Here is a 14,694-nt window from a genome sequence, read left to right on the forward strand (position 1 = left end):
ATCAACTCGGTAAATCAACCCAGAGTTTCTCAGTCTGGCTACGAGCGCGTTCACATGAACGAGCGGTGTTTGTAGCATCTGACCAATCACAGACAAGGACAAGTCCACTGACCAATCACAGACATGGACAAGTCTACTGACCAATCACAGACATGGACAAGTCTACAGACCAATCACAGACATGGACAAGTCTACTGACCAATCACAGACATGGACAAGTCTACTGACCAATCACAGACATGGACAAGTCTACTGACCAATCACAGACAGCAGACAGGCAGGCAGAGCGGCACATTTTACAAAGGAAGAGTAAACTATATTAGACAAATACGAAGAAGTTAAACACTTAATCAGACTAAAAGTAACTCAGAGAGAGAAAAAACTCCCGATGTGTGAATGCGTAAATTAACAGACTTATTAATTTAACGGAACACTCAAAAGTCAGATATAGTCATCTAGATATAAATAGCTCTAAGAAGTGTAATGGATAAATGGATTGAACTACATTATGCCCTTTAACAAGTTTGTGGCGTGTATGACTATTTCAGCCTTCTTTCCGCTGTGTCCCCGTCTCCGGCGGTGTGAAACGGACCAACGAGAAAGTACAAAAATAAATATAAAAACATAATTCAAAGTGGTTAACACCCACAGCATAAATCCAGCAGTCCTTCCTGCATCTGTCAGTTTAAACTGTGTTGTTTTTAGTCTGGATTATGAATAAAAATTCTTCATATGTGTGTAATATTATCATATGATCCGCGCACCGAGCTCTGATTGGTCAGTAGGCGGTGCTTTTATACGAGTTGATCTCTTATCTGGAAAATGACCCGGAGCAGGTTATGTTCCAGATCCGGAGCGGAGCAGGTTAGCTGTTCAGCAGCAGTTACCATGGCGATCTACCCCGGTAAGAAGTGATCCACCTTTGTAGGACGGAAAACTCTGAAGGGTTAACCCTGAAGTTACCTCGCTAACCACAAATCCTGCTTCGTAGTACAGGCCTCAGGTCTGCTGTATTCATCAAGTCACTGTGCAGGATGCAGCAGAGAACACGTGGCATCTCTGCAGAAACCACCGTCCTCACATTGTTACGCTGTTTGGTAACATTGATGTTTCTGTCTGAAGCATTAAATCAAACATACAGCTCCTCATACAGAAAGTGAGCATGGCTGAAGGTTCCTCAGTGAGAGCAGACCAAACAAACTCTAACATAAGCTCTTATATCTTATTCATTTATTTCAAATGATAGCAGAGCTATAGTATTTGACTGATATGTTCATGTTGTTACTTCTGGGTGGCTTTACAGAACACAAAGGACGACAGACTTTCCCCTGTTGTCCGTTTTCAACAGGATTCCTTGCAGCTGAGTCAATTGACGCATTATTTCTCTACAACAGTGGACTTCACCACACGTGCACACGGAAGAAGCAGCTACTCACTTGCTCTGCGTCTGTTTGGTGATGTTGCGGATGGTGGCTCCCTCCTTGCCGATGATGGCTCCGACGTACTGCGTGGGCACCAGCAGCCTCAGAGGGATGTCGGCGTGCGGAGGTTTGGAGGGCATCCCGGAGCTCGGGGACCCGCCGCGAGGCCCGCCTCGGGACCCGTAGCCGCGCCGGCCGTTGTCGGGCCCCCGATGGCCTCCCTCCAGCTCAGAGTTCTCGTCGGGGATGTAGGAGACGCGCAGGGCGTTGTTCTCAAACTGGTATCCATTCAGCTTCTGGATGGCTCTGAGAGGGACACATGAGCACAGCAGGGATTAGAATATTAGAATGTTTCTATTTCTGTCTTTTTTGTTCTTTTATAAGCAGAGACATGTTTACAGTTATGGTTATTATTATCATCAAACGAACAGAAGTAGCAATGGTAATAACAGAAAGAATAAACAGATCAAATGGAGGTGAAATGAGGATATGAGTCATAAGTGACACTGCTGGACTTTTTACAATTAATAATCTAAATTATCCTCTTTACATATCTGAACAGTAATATTTTTATTAGGGCTGTCATTCGATATTTAGTTGCAGTTAATCACACATTTTTTATTTGTTCAACCATAAAGGGAGATTTGTAAAGTATTTAATACCCTTATCAACATGGGAGTGGACAAATATGCTGCTTTATGCAAATGTATGTAAACTGCAGCCCAACAGGCAACAACAGCTGTCGGTGTGTCAGTGTGCTGACTTGACTAGGACTTGCCCCAAACTGCGTAAAGGGGAGACTCGTGGGTACCCATAGAACCCATTTACATTCACACATCTGGAGGTCAGAGGTCAAGGGACCCCTTTGAAAATGGACATAACAGTTTTTCCTTGTAAAAATTTAGTGCAAGTTTGGAGCGTTATTGAACCTCCTTCATGACCAGCTAGTCTGACATGGTTGGTACCGATGGATTCATCAGGTTTTATAGTCTCATATGATACCAGTATCTTCACTCTAGCTTTAAAACTGAGCCGCTACAACCTGACAATCACAAGTTGTGTTAATGTGTTAAATAAATTAGTGGCGTTAAAACGAGTTTGCGTTAACGTGTTATTATGGTGTTAACTTTGACAGCCCTAATTATTATTAACACACAAATGACTTGTTTGTTATAATAATTATATATATATATATATATATATATTTATATATTATGAATAATTTACTCAACAAGCACGGTACAATTTACTGTCTACTTCTACTACACTACACTACACTACACTACACTACACTACACTACACTACACTTACAAACAAATATACTTTTTTTCTCCACTACATTTATCTGACAGCTGGAGAAGCAAATGTTATAATAACAAACATATAATCAATATGATGCATTGCTATAGATTAATATACCCAACAGTATATAAAGTTATTGGAATTTGTAAAATGATACCTACATGCATAAGTAATAGTATCTTTAACTTTGATATTTTGCTGCCAATACGTTTGTAAAACTTTGAATGCAGGACAATGAACTTGTAATAAAGTACTGTATAGTATTATAGTGTGGTAGTAAAGTTGTAGTTCCTGTAAATGACCACTAGATGTCAGAAGTGGAGCGTAGAAAATACAACTCAATCCTGTTAAATACATTAGGAGTTTGAAACTGGAACTGTGGTTGTTTGATTCTATCTTTTCCAAAGGGTTCTTTAGAGTGTGTGCACACATATCAACAAGGTGCACACTGGCACAACAACACAGCTAGGATTTAACAGTCCCAAATACACATATGACACACTGCAGTATTCGGTCATATATAAAAAAGGACACCGTTTTTAAAAAGCACCATGCAGAATCCTAAACAGCACCGGATAAAACTATGGGATGTTTCAGAGAGAGGAGAGTATAAGACAGAGACAGAGAGTGTATTTAAGGATATATACTGTATATAGAGAGTAGAAGACAGAGACAGAGAGTGTATTAAAGGATATATACTGTATATAGAGAGTAGAAGACAGAGACAGAGAGTGTATTAAAGGATATATACTGTATATAGAGAGTAGAAGACAGAGACAGAGAGTGTATTATGGGATATATACTGTATATAGAGAGTAGAAGACAGAGACAGAGAGTGTATTTAAGGATATATACTGTATATAGAGAGTAAAAGACAGAGACTGAGAGTATTAAAGGATATATACTATATATAGAGAGTAGAAGACAGAGACAGAGAGTGTATTAAAGGATATATACTGTATATAGAGAGTAAAAGACAGAGACTGAGAGTATTAAAGGATATATACTGTACATAGAGAGTAGAAGACAGAGACAGAGAGTGTATTTAAGGATATATACTGTACATAGAGAGTAAAAGACAGAGACGGAGAGTGTATTTAAGGATATATACTGTATATAGAGAGTAAAAGACAGAGACTGAGAGTATTTAAGGATATATACTGTATATAGAGAGTAGAAGACAGAGACAGAGTGTATTAAAGGATATATACTGTATATAGAGAGTAAAAGACAGAGACAGAGAGTGTATTTAAGGATATATACTGTATATAGAGAGTAAAAGACAGAGACAGAGAGTGTATTTAAGGATATATACTGTACATAGAGAGTAAAAGACAGAGACGGAGAGTGTATTTAAGGATATATACTGTATATAGAGAGTAAAAGACAGAGACTGAGAGTATTTAAGGATATATACTGTATATAGAGAGTAGAAGACAGAGACAGAGTGTATTAAAGGATATATACTGTATATAGAGAGTAAAAGACAGAGACAGAGAGTGTATTTAAGGATATATACTGTATATAGAGAGTAAAAGACAGAGACAGAGAGTGTATTTAAGGATATATACTGTACATAGAAAGTAAAAGACAGAGACGGAGAGTGTATTTAAGGATATATACTGTATATAGAGAGTAGAAGACAGAGACAGAGAGTGTATTTAAGGATATATACTGTATATAGAGAGTATAAGACAGAGACAGAGAGTATTTAAGGATATATACTGTATATAGAGAGTATAAGACAGAGACAGAGAGTGTATTTAAGGATATATACTGTACATAGAGAGTAAAAGACAGAGACAGAGTGTATTAAAGGATATATACTGTATATAGAGAGTAGAAGACAGAGACAGAGAGTGTATTAAAGGATATATACTGTATATAGAGAGTAAAAGACAGAGACTGAGAGTATTAAAGGATATATACTGTACATAGAGAGTAGAAGACAGAGACAGAGAGTGTATTTAAGGATATATACTGTACATAGAGAGTAAAAGACAGAGACGGAGAGTGTATTTAAGGATATATACTGTATATAGAGAGTAAAAGACAGAGACTGAGAGTATTTAAGGATATATACTGTATATAGAGAGTAGAAGACAGAGACAGAGTGTATTAAAGGATATATACTGTATATAGAGAGTAAAAGACAGAGACAGAGAGTGTATTTAAGGATATATACTGTATATAGAGAGTAAAAGACAGAGACAGAGAGTGTATTTAAGGATATATACTGTACATAGAAAGTAAAAGACAGAGACGGAGAGTGTATTTAAGGATATATACTGTATATAGAGAGTAGAAGACAGAGACAGAGAGTGTATTTAAGGATATATACTGTATATAGAGAGTAAAAGACAGAGACTGAGCGTATTTAAGGATATATACTGTAGATAGAGAGTAAAAGACAGAGACTGAGAGTATTTAAGGATATATACTGTACACAGAGAGTAAAAGACAGAGACAGAGTGTATTAAAGGATATATACTGTATATAGAGAGTATAAGACAGAGACAGAGAGTATTTAAGGATATATACTGTATATAGAGAGTATAAGACAGAGACAGAGAGTGTATTTAAGGATATATACTGTACATAGAGAGTAAAAGACAGAGACAGAGTGTATTAAAGGATATATACTGTATATAGAGAGTAAAAGACAGAGACTGAGAGTATTTAAGGATATATACTGTACATAGAGAGTAAAAGACAGAGACAGAGTGTATTAAAGGATATATACTGTATATAGAGAGTATAAGACAGAGACAGAGAGTATTTAAGGATATATACTGTATATAGAGAGTATAAGACAGAGACAGAGAGTGTATTTAAGGATATATACTGTACATAGAGAGTAAAAGACAGAGACTGAGAGTATTTAAGGATATATACTGTATATAGAGAGTAAAAGACAGAGACTGAGAGTATTTAAGGATATATACTGTACATAGAGAGTAAAAGACAGAGACAGAGTGTATTAAAGGATATATACTGTATATAGAGAGTAAAAGACAGAGACAGAGTGTATTAAAGGATATATACTGTATATAGAGAGTATAAGACAGAGCCAGAGAGTATTTAAGGATATATACTGTATATAGAGAGTATAAGACAGAGACAGAGAGTGTATTTAAGGATATATACTTTACATAGAGAGTAAAAGACAGAGACTGAGAGTATTTAAGGATATATACTGTATATAGAGAGTAAAAGACAGAGACTGAGAGTATTTAAGGATATATACTGTACATAGAGAGTAAAAGACAGAGACTGAGAGTATTTAAGGATATATACTGTACATAGAGAGTAAAAGACAGAGACAGAGTGTATTAAAGGATATATACTGTATATAGAGAGTATAAGACAGAGACAGAGAGTATTTAAGGATATATACTGTATATAGAGAGTATAAGACAGAGACAGAGAGTGTATTTAAGGATATATACTGTACATAGAGAGTAAAAGACAGAGACTGAGAGTATTTAAGGATATATACTGTATATAGAGAGTAAAAGACAGAGACTGAGAGTATTTAAGGATATATACTGTACATAGAGAGTAAAAGACAGAGACAGAGTGTATTAAAGGATATATACTGTATATAGAGAGTAAAAGACAGACTGAGAGTATTTAAGGATATATACTGTATATAGAGAGTAAAAGACAGAGACAGAGTGTATTAAAGGATATATACTGTATATAGAGAGTAAAAGACAGAGACAGAGAGTATTTAAGGATATATACTGTATATAGAGAGTATAAGACAGAGACAGAGAGTGTATTTAAGGATATATACTGTACATAGAGAGTAGAAGACAGAGACAGAGAGTGTATTTAAGGATATATATATAAAGGAACTTACTGCCTGGCATGTTCCCGGGATGCATACGTGACATTAACCACTGCAGTCTCACTGTCTGTGTTCACTGAGACAAAGAGAAGACAGACAGACAGACAGCATATTTTGGGTTATTAATGGTAAGAATTTGAGCTGATGCATCGGACTCATCAGAGCAGTAAAAATGTGGCATTAGTTTCCATGTGTGGGGTGTTATTGGTAATCTTACACACAGGGTTTGAACAGTATGGAAGAGTGCTCTGGAAGCCTTTATCATCACATCCAAATTGTTAAATGCATAATTGCGACAAATAAAGTTTACTGAATTTGAGTGATTGAAGGAGTATATTCAAATTCAAGCGTATTCCATATACCTTGAAAACTGTTTAAAGCATTTTCCAATTTGTTAAGACTTTGTACAAATTCTCTCTAATCCTTCTTTGAGGACTTCTTCCTGTTCAACTACATGTGTTCAGCCAATCGTTTTAGAGCTGAGCAATCCCTTCTAATTCTTGGCCTTTTGACAGGATGTAAACCAGTCAATATAATAAAATAATAATGAAATACTTTCAATAAAAAAGAGGCATGAAAAGTTTCATTTAGCATTAGAATCTAAAACTGATCTTTTTTTCATATTATTTTTGTATTTTTCTTCAATCCTATAATAATGTTTCTATTCTATATTAATGTTTCTTGTGCATATTGATCTCCGCTACGGCTGAAGGCCTAGGAAGGAGGTTATGTTTTCACCGGCATTGGTTTGTTGGTTTGTTGGTTTGTCCGTTTGGATGATTACTCCAAAAGTCTGCGATGGATTTGAAAGAACTTTTTGGAGGGGTGTGGCGTGGCACAATGAACAATCTTTGTTTTTTTTCATATTATTTTTGTATTTTTCTTCTATTCTATAATAATGTTTCTATTCTATATTAATGTTTTTTGTGCATATTTTTTGAGTATTTTTCTTCTATTCTATAATAATCTTTCTATTATATATTAATGTTTCTTGTGCATATTTTTAGAGTATTTCTTTCTTATTATTTTTGTATTTTCTTCTATTCTATAATAATGTTTCTATTCTATATTAATGATTCTTGTGCATATTTCTAGAGTATTTTTTTCTTATTATTTTTGTATTTTCTTCTATTCTATGTTTCTATTCTATATTAATTTTTCTTGTGCATATTTTTAGAGTATTTTTCTTCTATTCTATAATAATGTTTCTATTCTACATTAATGTTTCTTGTGCATATTTTGATAGTATTTTTTCTAATTATTTTTGTATTTTTCTACTATCCTAAAATAATGTTTCTATTCTATATTAATGTTTCTTGAGCATATTTTTTATAGTATTATTTCATTTTATTATTGTATTTTTCTTCTTTTATATAATTATGTTTCTATTCTATATTCATGTTTCCATTCTCTATTAATTTTATAGTCTTTATTTCATATTATTATTGTATTTTCTTCTATTCTATAATAATGTTTCTATTCTATATTAATGTTTCTTGTGCATATTTTTATACTTTTTTTTCATATTATTTTGGTATTTTTCTTCTATTCTATATTTGTGTTTCTTGATTTTTGCAATACTTGCTTTTATTTTTTATATTCTAATTTATCATACTATGTTTATCTTATGCAGCAATAAACAAAAGTGAATTCCTTGCATGTGAAAACCTGCTTGGCAATAAACTGGATTCTGATTAATTGACTATTTTAGCAGAGAACCACATATAACCACAATATGGCACCAATGGGACAGCTTTCAGTCTTTACTGGCTTCTTCTCTTCCTGCTCTGGAATTAGTGACTTGTGATGTAACATTGGGCTTGTATATATATATATATATATATATATATATATATATATATATATATATGGCAGAGCCAGAGCAAAGAGCAGACCTGAAGTGAAGTGAGAGTGAAGCTCAGCAGTCTCACCTTGTTCACAGTTCTCTACGGTTCCACACTGAGCCAGCAGACCATCCAGCACCTGAAGACAGAATAAAGCGTTAGTGAAGGGACACGGTCAGACTGTCGGAGGTCTGGAGACACCAACACAAAGATGGTATCATAGCTCATCATCTTCTAAAGCATCCAACTGGATTAATACAAGCCAAGCACCTGCAGGACAGGAGCTCATTAACCGTCATCCTACCAACATGTTTAACCCACAGGACCACCTACTGAATAAACCTAAACCATCACAACATGTGCACTTTCTCTTCTCTAAACATTAGTAGTTATGTAATAAATGTCATCTGTAGAGAAAAACAGATTATTATTATTATTACTATTTTAGGAAAGTTACAGTTCATTTGCATATTGTGTAAAAATGAAAACACATACTATCTTCAATACAGATTTGATCCTAAATGCACTTTTATCCATATTAATGTGTATTTATGATTATGGGATTTAGTTTTCAGTCATTTCCAGTAAACATGATTTGTGTCATATTTATATGGGTCACTTTGACCATAATATAAAATAATTGAAATAAACACAGTAATTCAAACTTCACTTTTTAAAAAACATGTGGTGATGCTGCTTTGAGCCGCTGGAACAACCTTCCAGAGGAGCTGAGATTAAACATAAACTAAAAACCCATCTATTTAGTCTGGCGTTTATGTAGTGTTTTATAATTTCATGTTTTTTATTTTTAATACTTATTTTATTTATCATCGTTTTAGTGTTTATTTTACTCTATTTTGTTAAATCAACATTTTTTTGCTGATCATTATTATCTCTTTTATTCTATTTTATTTTATTTATATGTCATTATATTAATACAATCTGCTTATTTTGTGTAGTTTCGTAATCTTTATTTATTTATTTTTATTGTTAATTTTTAGTCCTTGTATTTTATTTATCGTTTATTATCTTAAATACCCATCTCTTATTGTTTCCTTATTCAATGAACTTTTATCTTGGTTGTTTTGGTGTGCATTAGTCTCTAAATCCATTTTTAACATTCTACATTCTACTTTTGTCAATCATCTGTCCAGCAGTTTGACTTGTTTGAAAGGTGCTATTTAAATAAAGTTGGATTGATTGATTGATTGATTGATTGATTGATTGACTGTTAAAATAAAGGTTGAATAAATGTCTCCTTCAGAGTACACCTGAAATCTTTAAATTAACAGAATTACAGTTAAAGCGTTGTAATGCAGGTTCAGGTTCAGGTTCAGGTTCAGGTTCAGGTTCAGGTTCAGGTTCAGGTTCAGGTTCAGGTTCAGGTTCAGGTTCAGGTTCAGGTTCAGGTTCAGGCTAAGGTGACTTTATTTGTACCCGTAGGTAGATTTGTTTTGCAGCAGAAATCGAGGATGGCATCCGTATTGACAATAGATGAAGCAGTAGAGCAGAGACAAAAGACAGACACACCAAAAACATGACAAAGAGTACTCAAAGTCTGACTGGGATCAGGACCAGCAACAAGAAGGCCACAGGAACAACATCAAAAACCATGCAATGCAGCAACGAATTGATCAAAACTGAAACAGGAATTCAAATCTTAATTTATGATGTATATAGTATAGAAACAGAATTAAAGTGATTAGATGGGCTCCATTATCACCGATATTTCATCTAGCTATCTGAGTCAGATATCTGATCCGGTATTGGTGCATCCCTAGAAAGTGCTTCAGCTTTAAAGTAATGAACTTATTGCTATGTGTAACAATCATATCAGAGTTTCAATTGGCCCAAAGCTAACGGGGGGGGTGATGGACACAATATGCTGCTTTTATTGGTGCAAATGGTCCCCATCTGTAGATATGTACTTATACACTATTTATAGTTCATTATTTTACCGACTCATGACAGGGGGCCCCGGACCCCTGACAGAGGGGTCATCAAACCTGAGAATTACACCTCAAGAAGCTCTGAGGAGCTCATTTAGGAGGGAAAGGTCTCCACCGAGTGTTACTTTTACTTCGACAGACTTACACTGAAGTGTAAGAAGAACATTTAGAGTGATCACATGAATGCTCAGAGAAGGAACAGCCAATCAGAGATGAGGATTTAACCTGCATCTGCCGTGTTGTTCATTCTTTAAAAAGCTTTATGTACATGTGATTTTAATTTCTAGAATTCAATTCATTATGTCTAATTATCTTTTGATATGTTTAGATATATTTTCTTTTTCTCTGTACTGTTTTTTGTACATATTTATGTATATATATATATATATATATGGATTGTTTTCCACTGTTTGGTTTGTTTTTCAGCTCATTTTGTGTGCTTCTTGTTGTTGTTAAACTTTTGTTGTTTTGTTAGTTTAGTTCTTTCTTCCTTTTTTGTTATTTTTTTTTCTCCTGGGGTTGGGGGGGGGGGGGGGTCCTTTGTATAAGCGGGGGGGGGGGGGGGGGGGGGGGGGGGGGGGGGGGGGGGGGGGGGGGGGGGGGGGGGGGGGGGGGGGGGGGGGGGGGGGGGGTCCTTTGTATAAGCCTGTGGCTTCTTGATCTCTCCTGACACATTTCTTGTTTGTTTTTTTTCATTGACTAGATTTTGTGCAGTTTTATGTGTGTGCAAATACATAAATTAAAATGACTAATCAAAGTTCATTTTATTTGTGTGAATCCTTAATATCTCCAGCAGCATTTAACATATGAAACTGACACTATTTGAATATTAACAATTACATTACTATGACACTTTTTTATTATTATTATATTCCAGCTTTTGCTGGCTTTATTTAATTCCACAAGCAGCACTGCTCCCAGTAGACCACATACACACCACAAACTGACAAGAACTGCACTATACTGTACACAGGAAATATTAATACTACTCAGGTGTACTTCATACTGTGCAATACTTTCAGGTGGAATTTCATTCTCACTGTGCAGTATCAATTTTCCACCTGTGCAATTGTGTTAATAGTCTGTTTATTGTCAATACTGTATATATTGTTCCTATTTTTAATATCTCCCCTTGTTTATATTGTTTCTATTTTTATATTCCCTTTTATTTAAATTGTTCATATTTTGTTTCACTTTTGTTTTGCTTTTTTTTTTACTGTGTTGTATCTTGATTCTTGTTTTTACTGCTGCTTCTTGTTTCTGTACTATCCCCTTTGCTGCTGTACACTGCAAATGTCCCCACTGTGGGACTAATAAAGGAATATCTTATCTTATCTTAATCTACGGTGCTTTTATTTTGAAGTAAAGAATGTTTCCTATGTCCCCCCTCAGTGTCAACGCTTGTGTCTCTCCTGATTACTGGTTTATGGTGCTGTGACCACCTCTGACCCTCACAAAGCATCAGAAGCATCAGAAGCATCAGAAGCATGGAGAAGAAATTCAGAAGCATCAGAAGCATGGAGAGGAAATGGAGAGGACATGAGAGGACATGTTTCAGGCGGTTTAGCGGGGAGACATCGCCCTCGTGTGGACGCATACGGCAGGACGAGAGCAGCGGAGAGAGGGAGGAAGAGAGGGAGGAGATCTGGCACATACTGTATTCACATATCACACACACACACACACAGGCAGGCAGAGTGCCACACCCTCACTAAAACAATAAGGTGCACACACACGCACACGCACGCGCGCGCAAACACACACACACACACACACACACACACACACACGTATGGAGCTTATTGATCCTCCCACATTCCCGTCTTCTGAATTCAATGTTTGTTAGAGGAATGGACAGATTAAAGTGAATAGATGAGCAGAGAGACAGTGTGAGGGTTAGGGGAGGGAGACAGAGAGATGGGCTGCTCTAAACGTGTCTTTCACTTTATTCAAGGAAAAATCTATGACTTTTAGTTTGGAGTTAATTCAGGTAAAAACAATGTTTTTCATAAACTGCTCAATTTAGAGATATTGGGCTATTTTGCTTCCATAACACGTCTTCTTTCAGACTACAAAACATCCACAATACTCATTCAGGGGTTTATTTTATTACAGTTTTCTACATCTGTAGATTTCTCCTACAAATTTGTTTTAATTCCACTAATTTCTTTAACGGATTGACGCAACTTGCAATTTTTAGGTTGTAGCGGCTCAGATTTAAAGCTAGAATGAAGATACTGGTATCATATGAAACTATAAATCCTGATGAATCCATCAGTACCAACCATGTCATACTAGCTGGTCAAGAAGGAGGTTAAATAACGCTCCAAACCTAGGCTAAATGTTGGCGTCACATCCATTTTCAAAGGGGTCCCTTGACCTCTGACCTCCAGATCAGTGAATGTAAATGGGTTCTATGGGTACCCACGAGTCTCCCCTTTACAGACATGCCCACTTTATGATAATCACATGCAGTTTGGGGCAAGTCATAGTCAAGTCAACACAGTTGGGCTGCAGTTTGCCATGTTATGATTGGAGCGTATTGTTTTATGCTAAATGCAGTACCTGTGAGGGTTTCTGGACAAAATCTGTCATGTGTTCTGTCGTTAATGGATTTACAATAATAAATTGAAAGGCTGTAAATCGATTAAAATGTCATCATGATTAATCACGATTGTCCATAGTTAATCGTGATTAATCACAAATTAATATCAAATTTTGTATCTGTTCTAAATGTACCTTAACGGGAGATTTGTCCAGTATTTAATCCTCTTATCAACATGGGAGTGGGCAAATATGCTGCTTTATGTAAATGTATGTATATATTTATTATTGGAAATCAATGATGATGAGCCCGCTACAACCTAAAAATCACAAATTGCGTTAATGCGTTAAAGAAATTAGTGGCATTAAAACGAATTGGAGTTAACACATTATTATTGCATTAACTTTGACAGCCCTAATAAATATATACATACATTTGCATAAAGCAGAATATTTGTCCACTCCTATGTTGATAAGAGTGTTAAATATTTTACAAATCTCCCTATAATGTACATCTAGAACAGATAAAAAATGGGCTATTGATTTGTGATTAATTGCTATTAACTATGAACAATCATGAGATTTATCGTGATTAAATATTTTAATCAATTGACAGCCCTACTTGTAATACAAAAAAGAATTGCCTTAATGTGAGTAATCAACTGGGGAAGTTTCATGGTGATATCTATTCGTTAAACCTGCAGTTTCTTGCAAAATGTATGGAATATTGAAATCCGGGTCTTTAAAGGCTGTTTTCTCAAATTGAGTTTTTTTTCAGACTCTGAGCCAGAAATCTCCACTTCAGTATCACTCACATCCACCAAACCTTCCAGTTCCATTCCTCTCTATATTCTGAAGGTTTTATAGATTCATATATCATTCATAATCTGATTTATACAACATTTTATCCCTAAAATCATGGCCAAAATGATTTTTTTATGGCTGTTGTGGAGTGATACAAAGAGATATCCCAAATCACCTCAGTAAAAACTTTTGACTCTAATAGGTCAACTAAATGAAATAAGAATGTTGAACCTGACTTCGTCCAATGTTCAGATTTCTGTTCTGGAAATGTTTCACCACATATTTAATAAGATAATGCCTCATTTGCATATTTAAACATTCAATTTCAGAAAACTTGTAATACAAAAAGTAACTGTCTTAATGTAAATAATCAACTGGTGGGGAGGTTTCATGGTGATATCCATTAGTTCAGGTTTTTTTTACTCTTAAAGAGACACACTTTTCATAGTAAAATATTTCAGTGCAATAAATTCAGGATTTAAATGTCACTATTAGTTATTCAGTTGCTTATGAGAGTCAAATCCTTACGCCGTCTTTACTTCCATATCTGTGCACAGCGCTGCTATGTAGGACTGCACTGTGTGCACAAAGCTCAGATGTTGGTGTTGTTCATATCCCTTTAGTTTAATGTTTTATTCTTATTTATTCTTATTATTCTATCTATCTGGTGCAGTAGTTCTGTGATGAATGATCAGGAGCCTGCGACAGACTGTGGCTAGCCAATCAGCTTCTCCTGGTCGTTAAATGTTACTGGTATTACACATCCAACTGAAGTGACAATATAACTGCAGCAATTACCAACAATCAATAGGTTAGAGCTGGAAACAGCTGATCAATACATGACTATTAGTTCATGTTGGATTCTAATCACTGGGCTCCCTTTACAATCAACCTGCAGCTTCCTCCAAAAACTCCATCTCCACACAAAGCCATCAAATAGATCCTCGCCTACATTTGTGGTTCCCCCATGATTCAC

The 14,694-nt window shown here is 35.4% G+C and overlaps 1 protein-coding gene across 2 annotated transcripts in view; it reads right to left on the reverse strand.

The window, feature by feature from the left end:
• igf2bp1 (insulin-like growth factor 2 mRNA binding protein 1) overlaps nt 1–14,694 on the reverse strand; it is an 86,379-nt gene that overhangs the window by 16,301 nt on the left and 55,384 nt on the right. For both annotated transcript variants that reach the window (XR_005210008.1, XM_037792885.1), the window contains exons 4-6: nt 8,509–8,560; nt 6,590–6,653; nt 1,437–1,727 (exon numbers count right to left, since the gene is read on the reverse strand). Coding sequence is in view for 1 of the 2 variants with exons in the window: in XM_037792885.1 (XP_037648813.1) it covers nt 1,437–1,727; nt 6,590–6,653; nt 8,509–8,560 (407 nt within the window). In the remaining variant the exon portion in view is untranslated. The remainder of the gene's footprint in view (nt 1–1,436; nt 1,728–6,589; nt 6,654–8,508; nt 8,561–14,694) is intronic.

This window comes from Sebastes umbrosus, chromosome 14, assembly GCF_015220745.1.
Source record: "Sebastes umbrosus isolate fSebUmb1 chromosome 14, fSebUmb1.pri, whole genome shotgun sequence".
NCBI lineage: Eukaryota > Metazoa > Chordata > Actinopteri > Perciformes > Sebastidae > Sebastes > Sebastes umbrosus.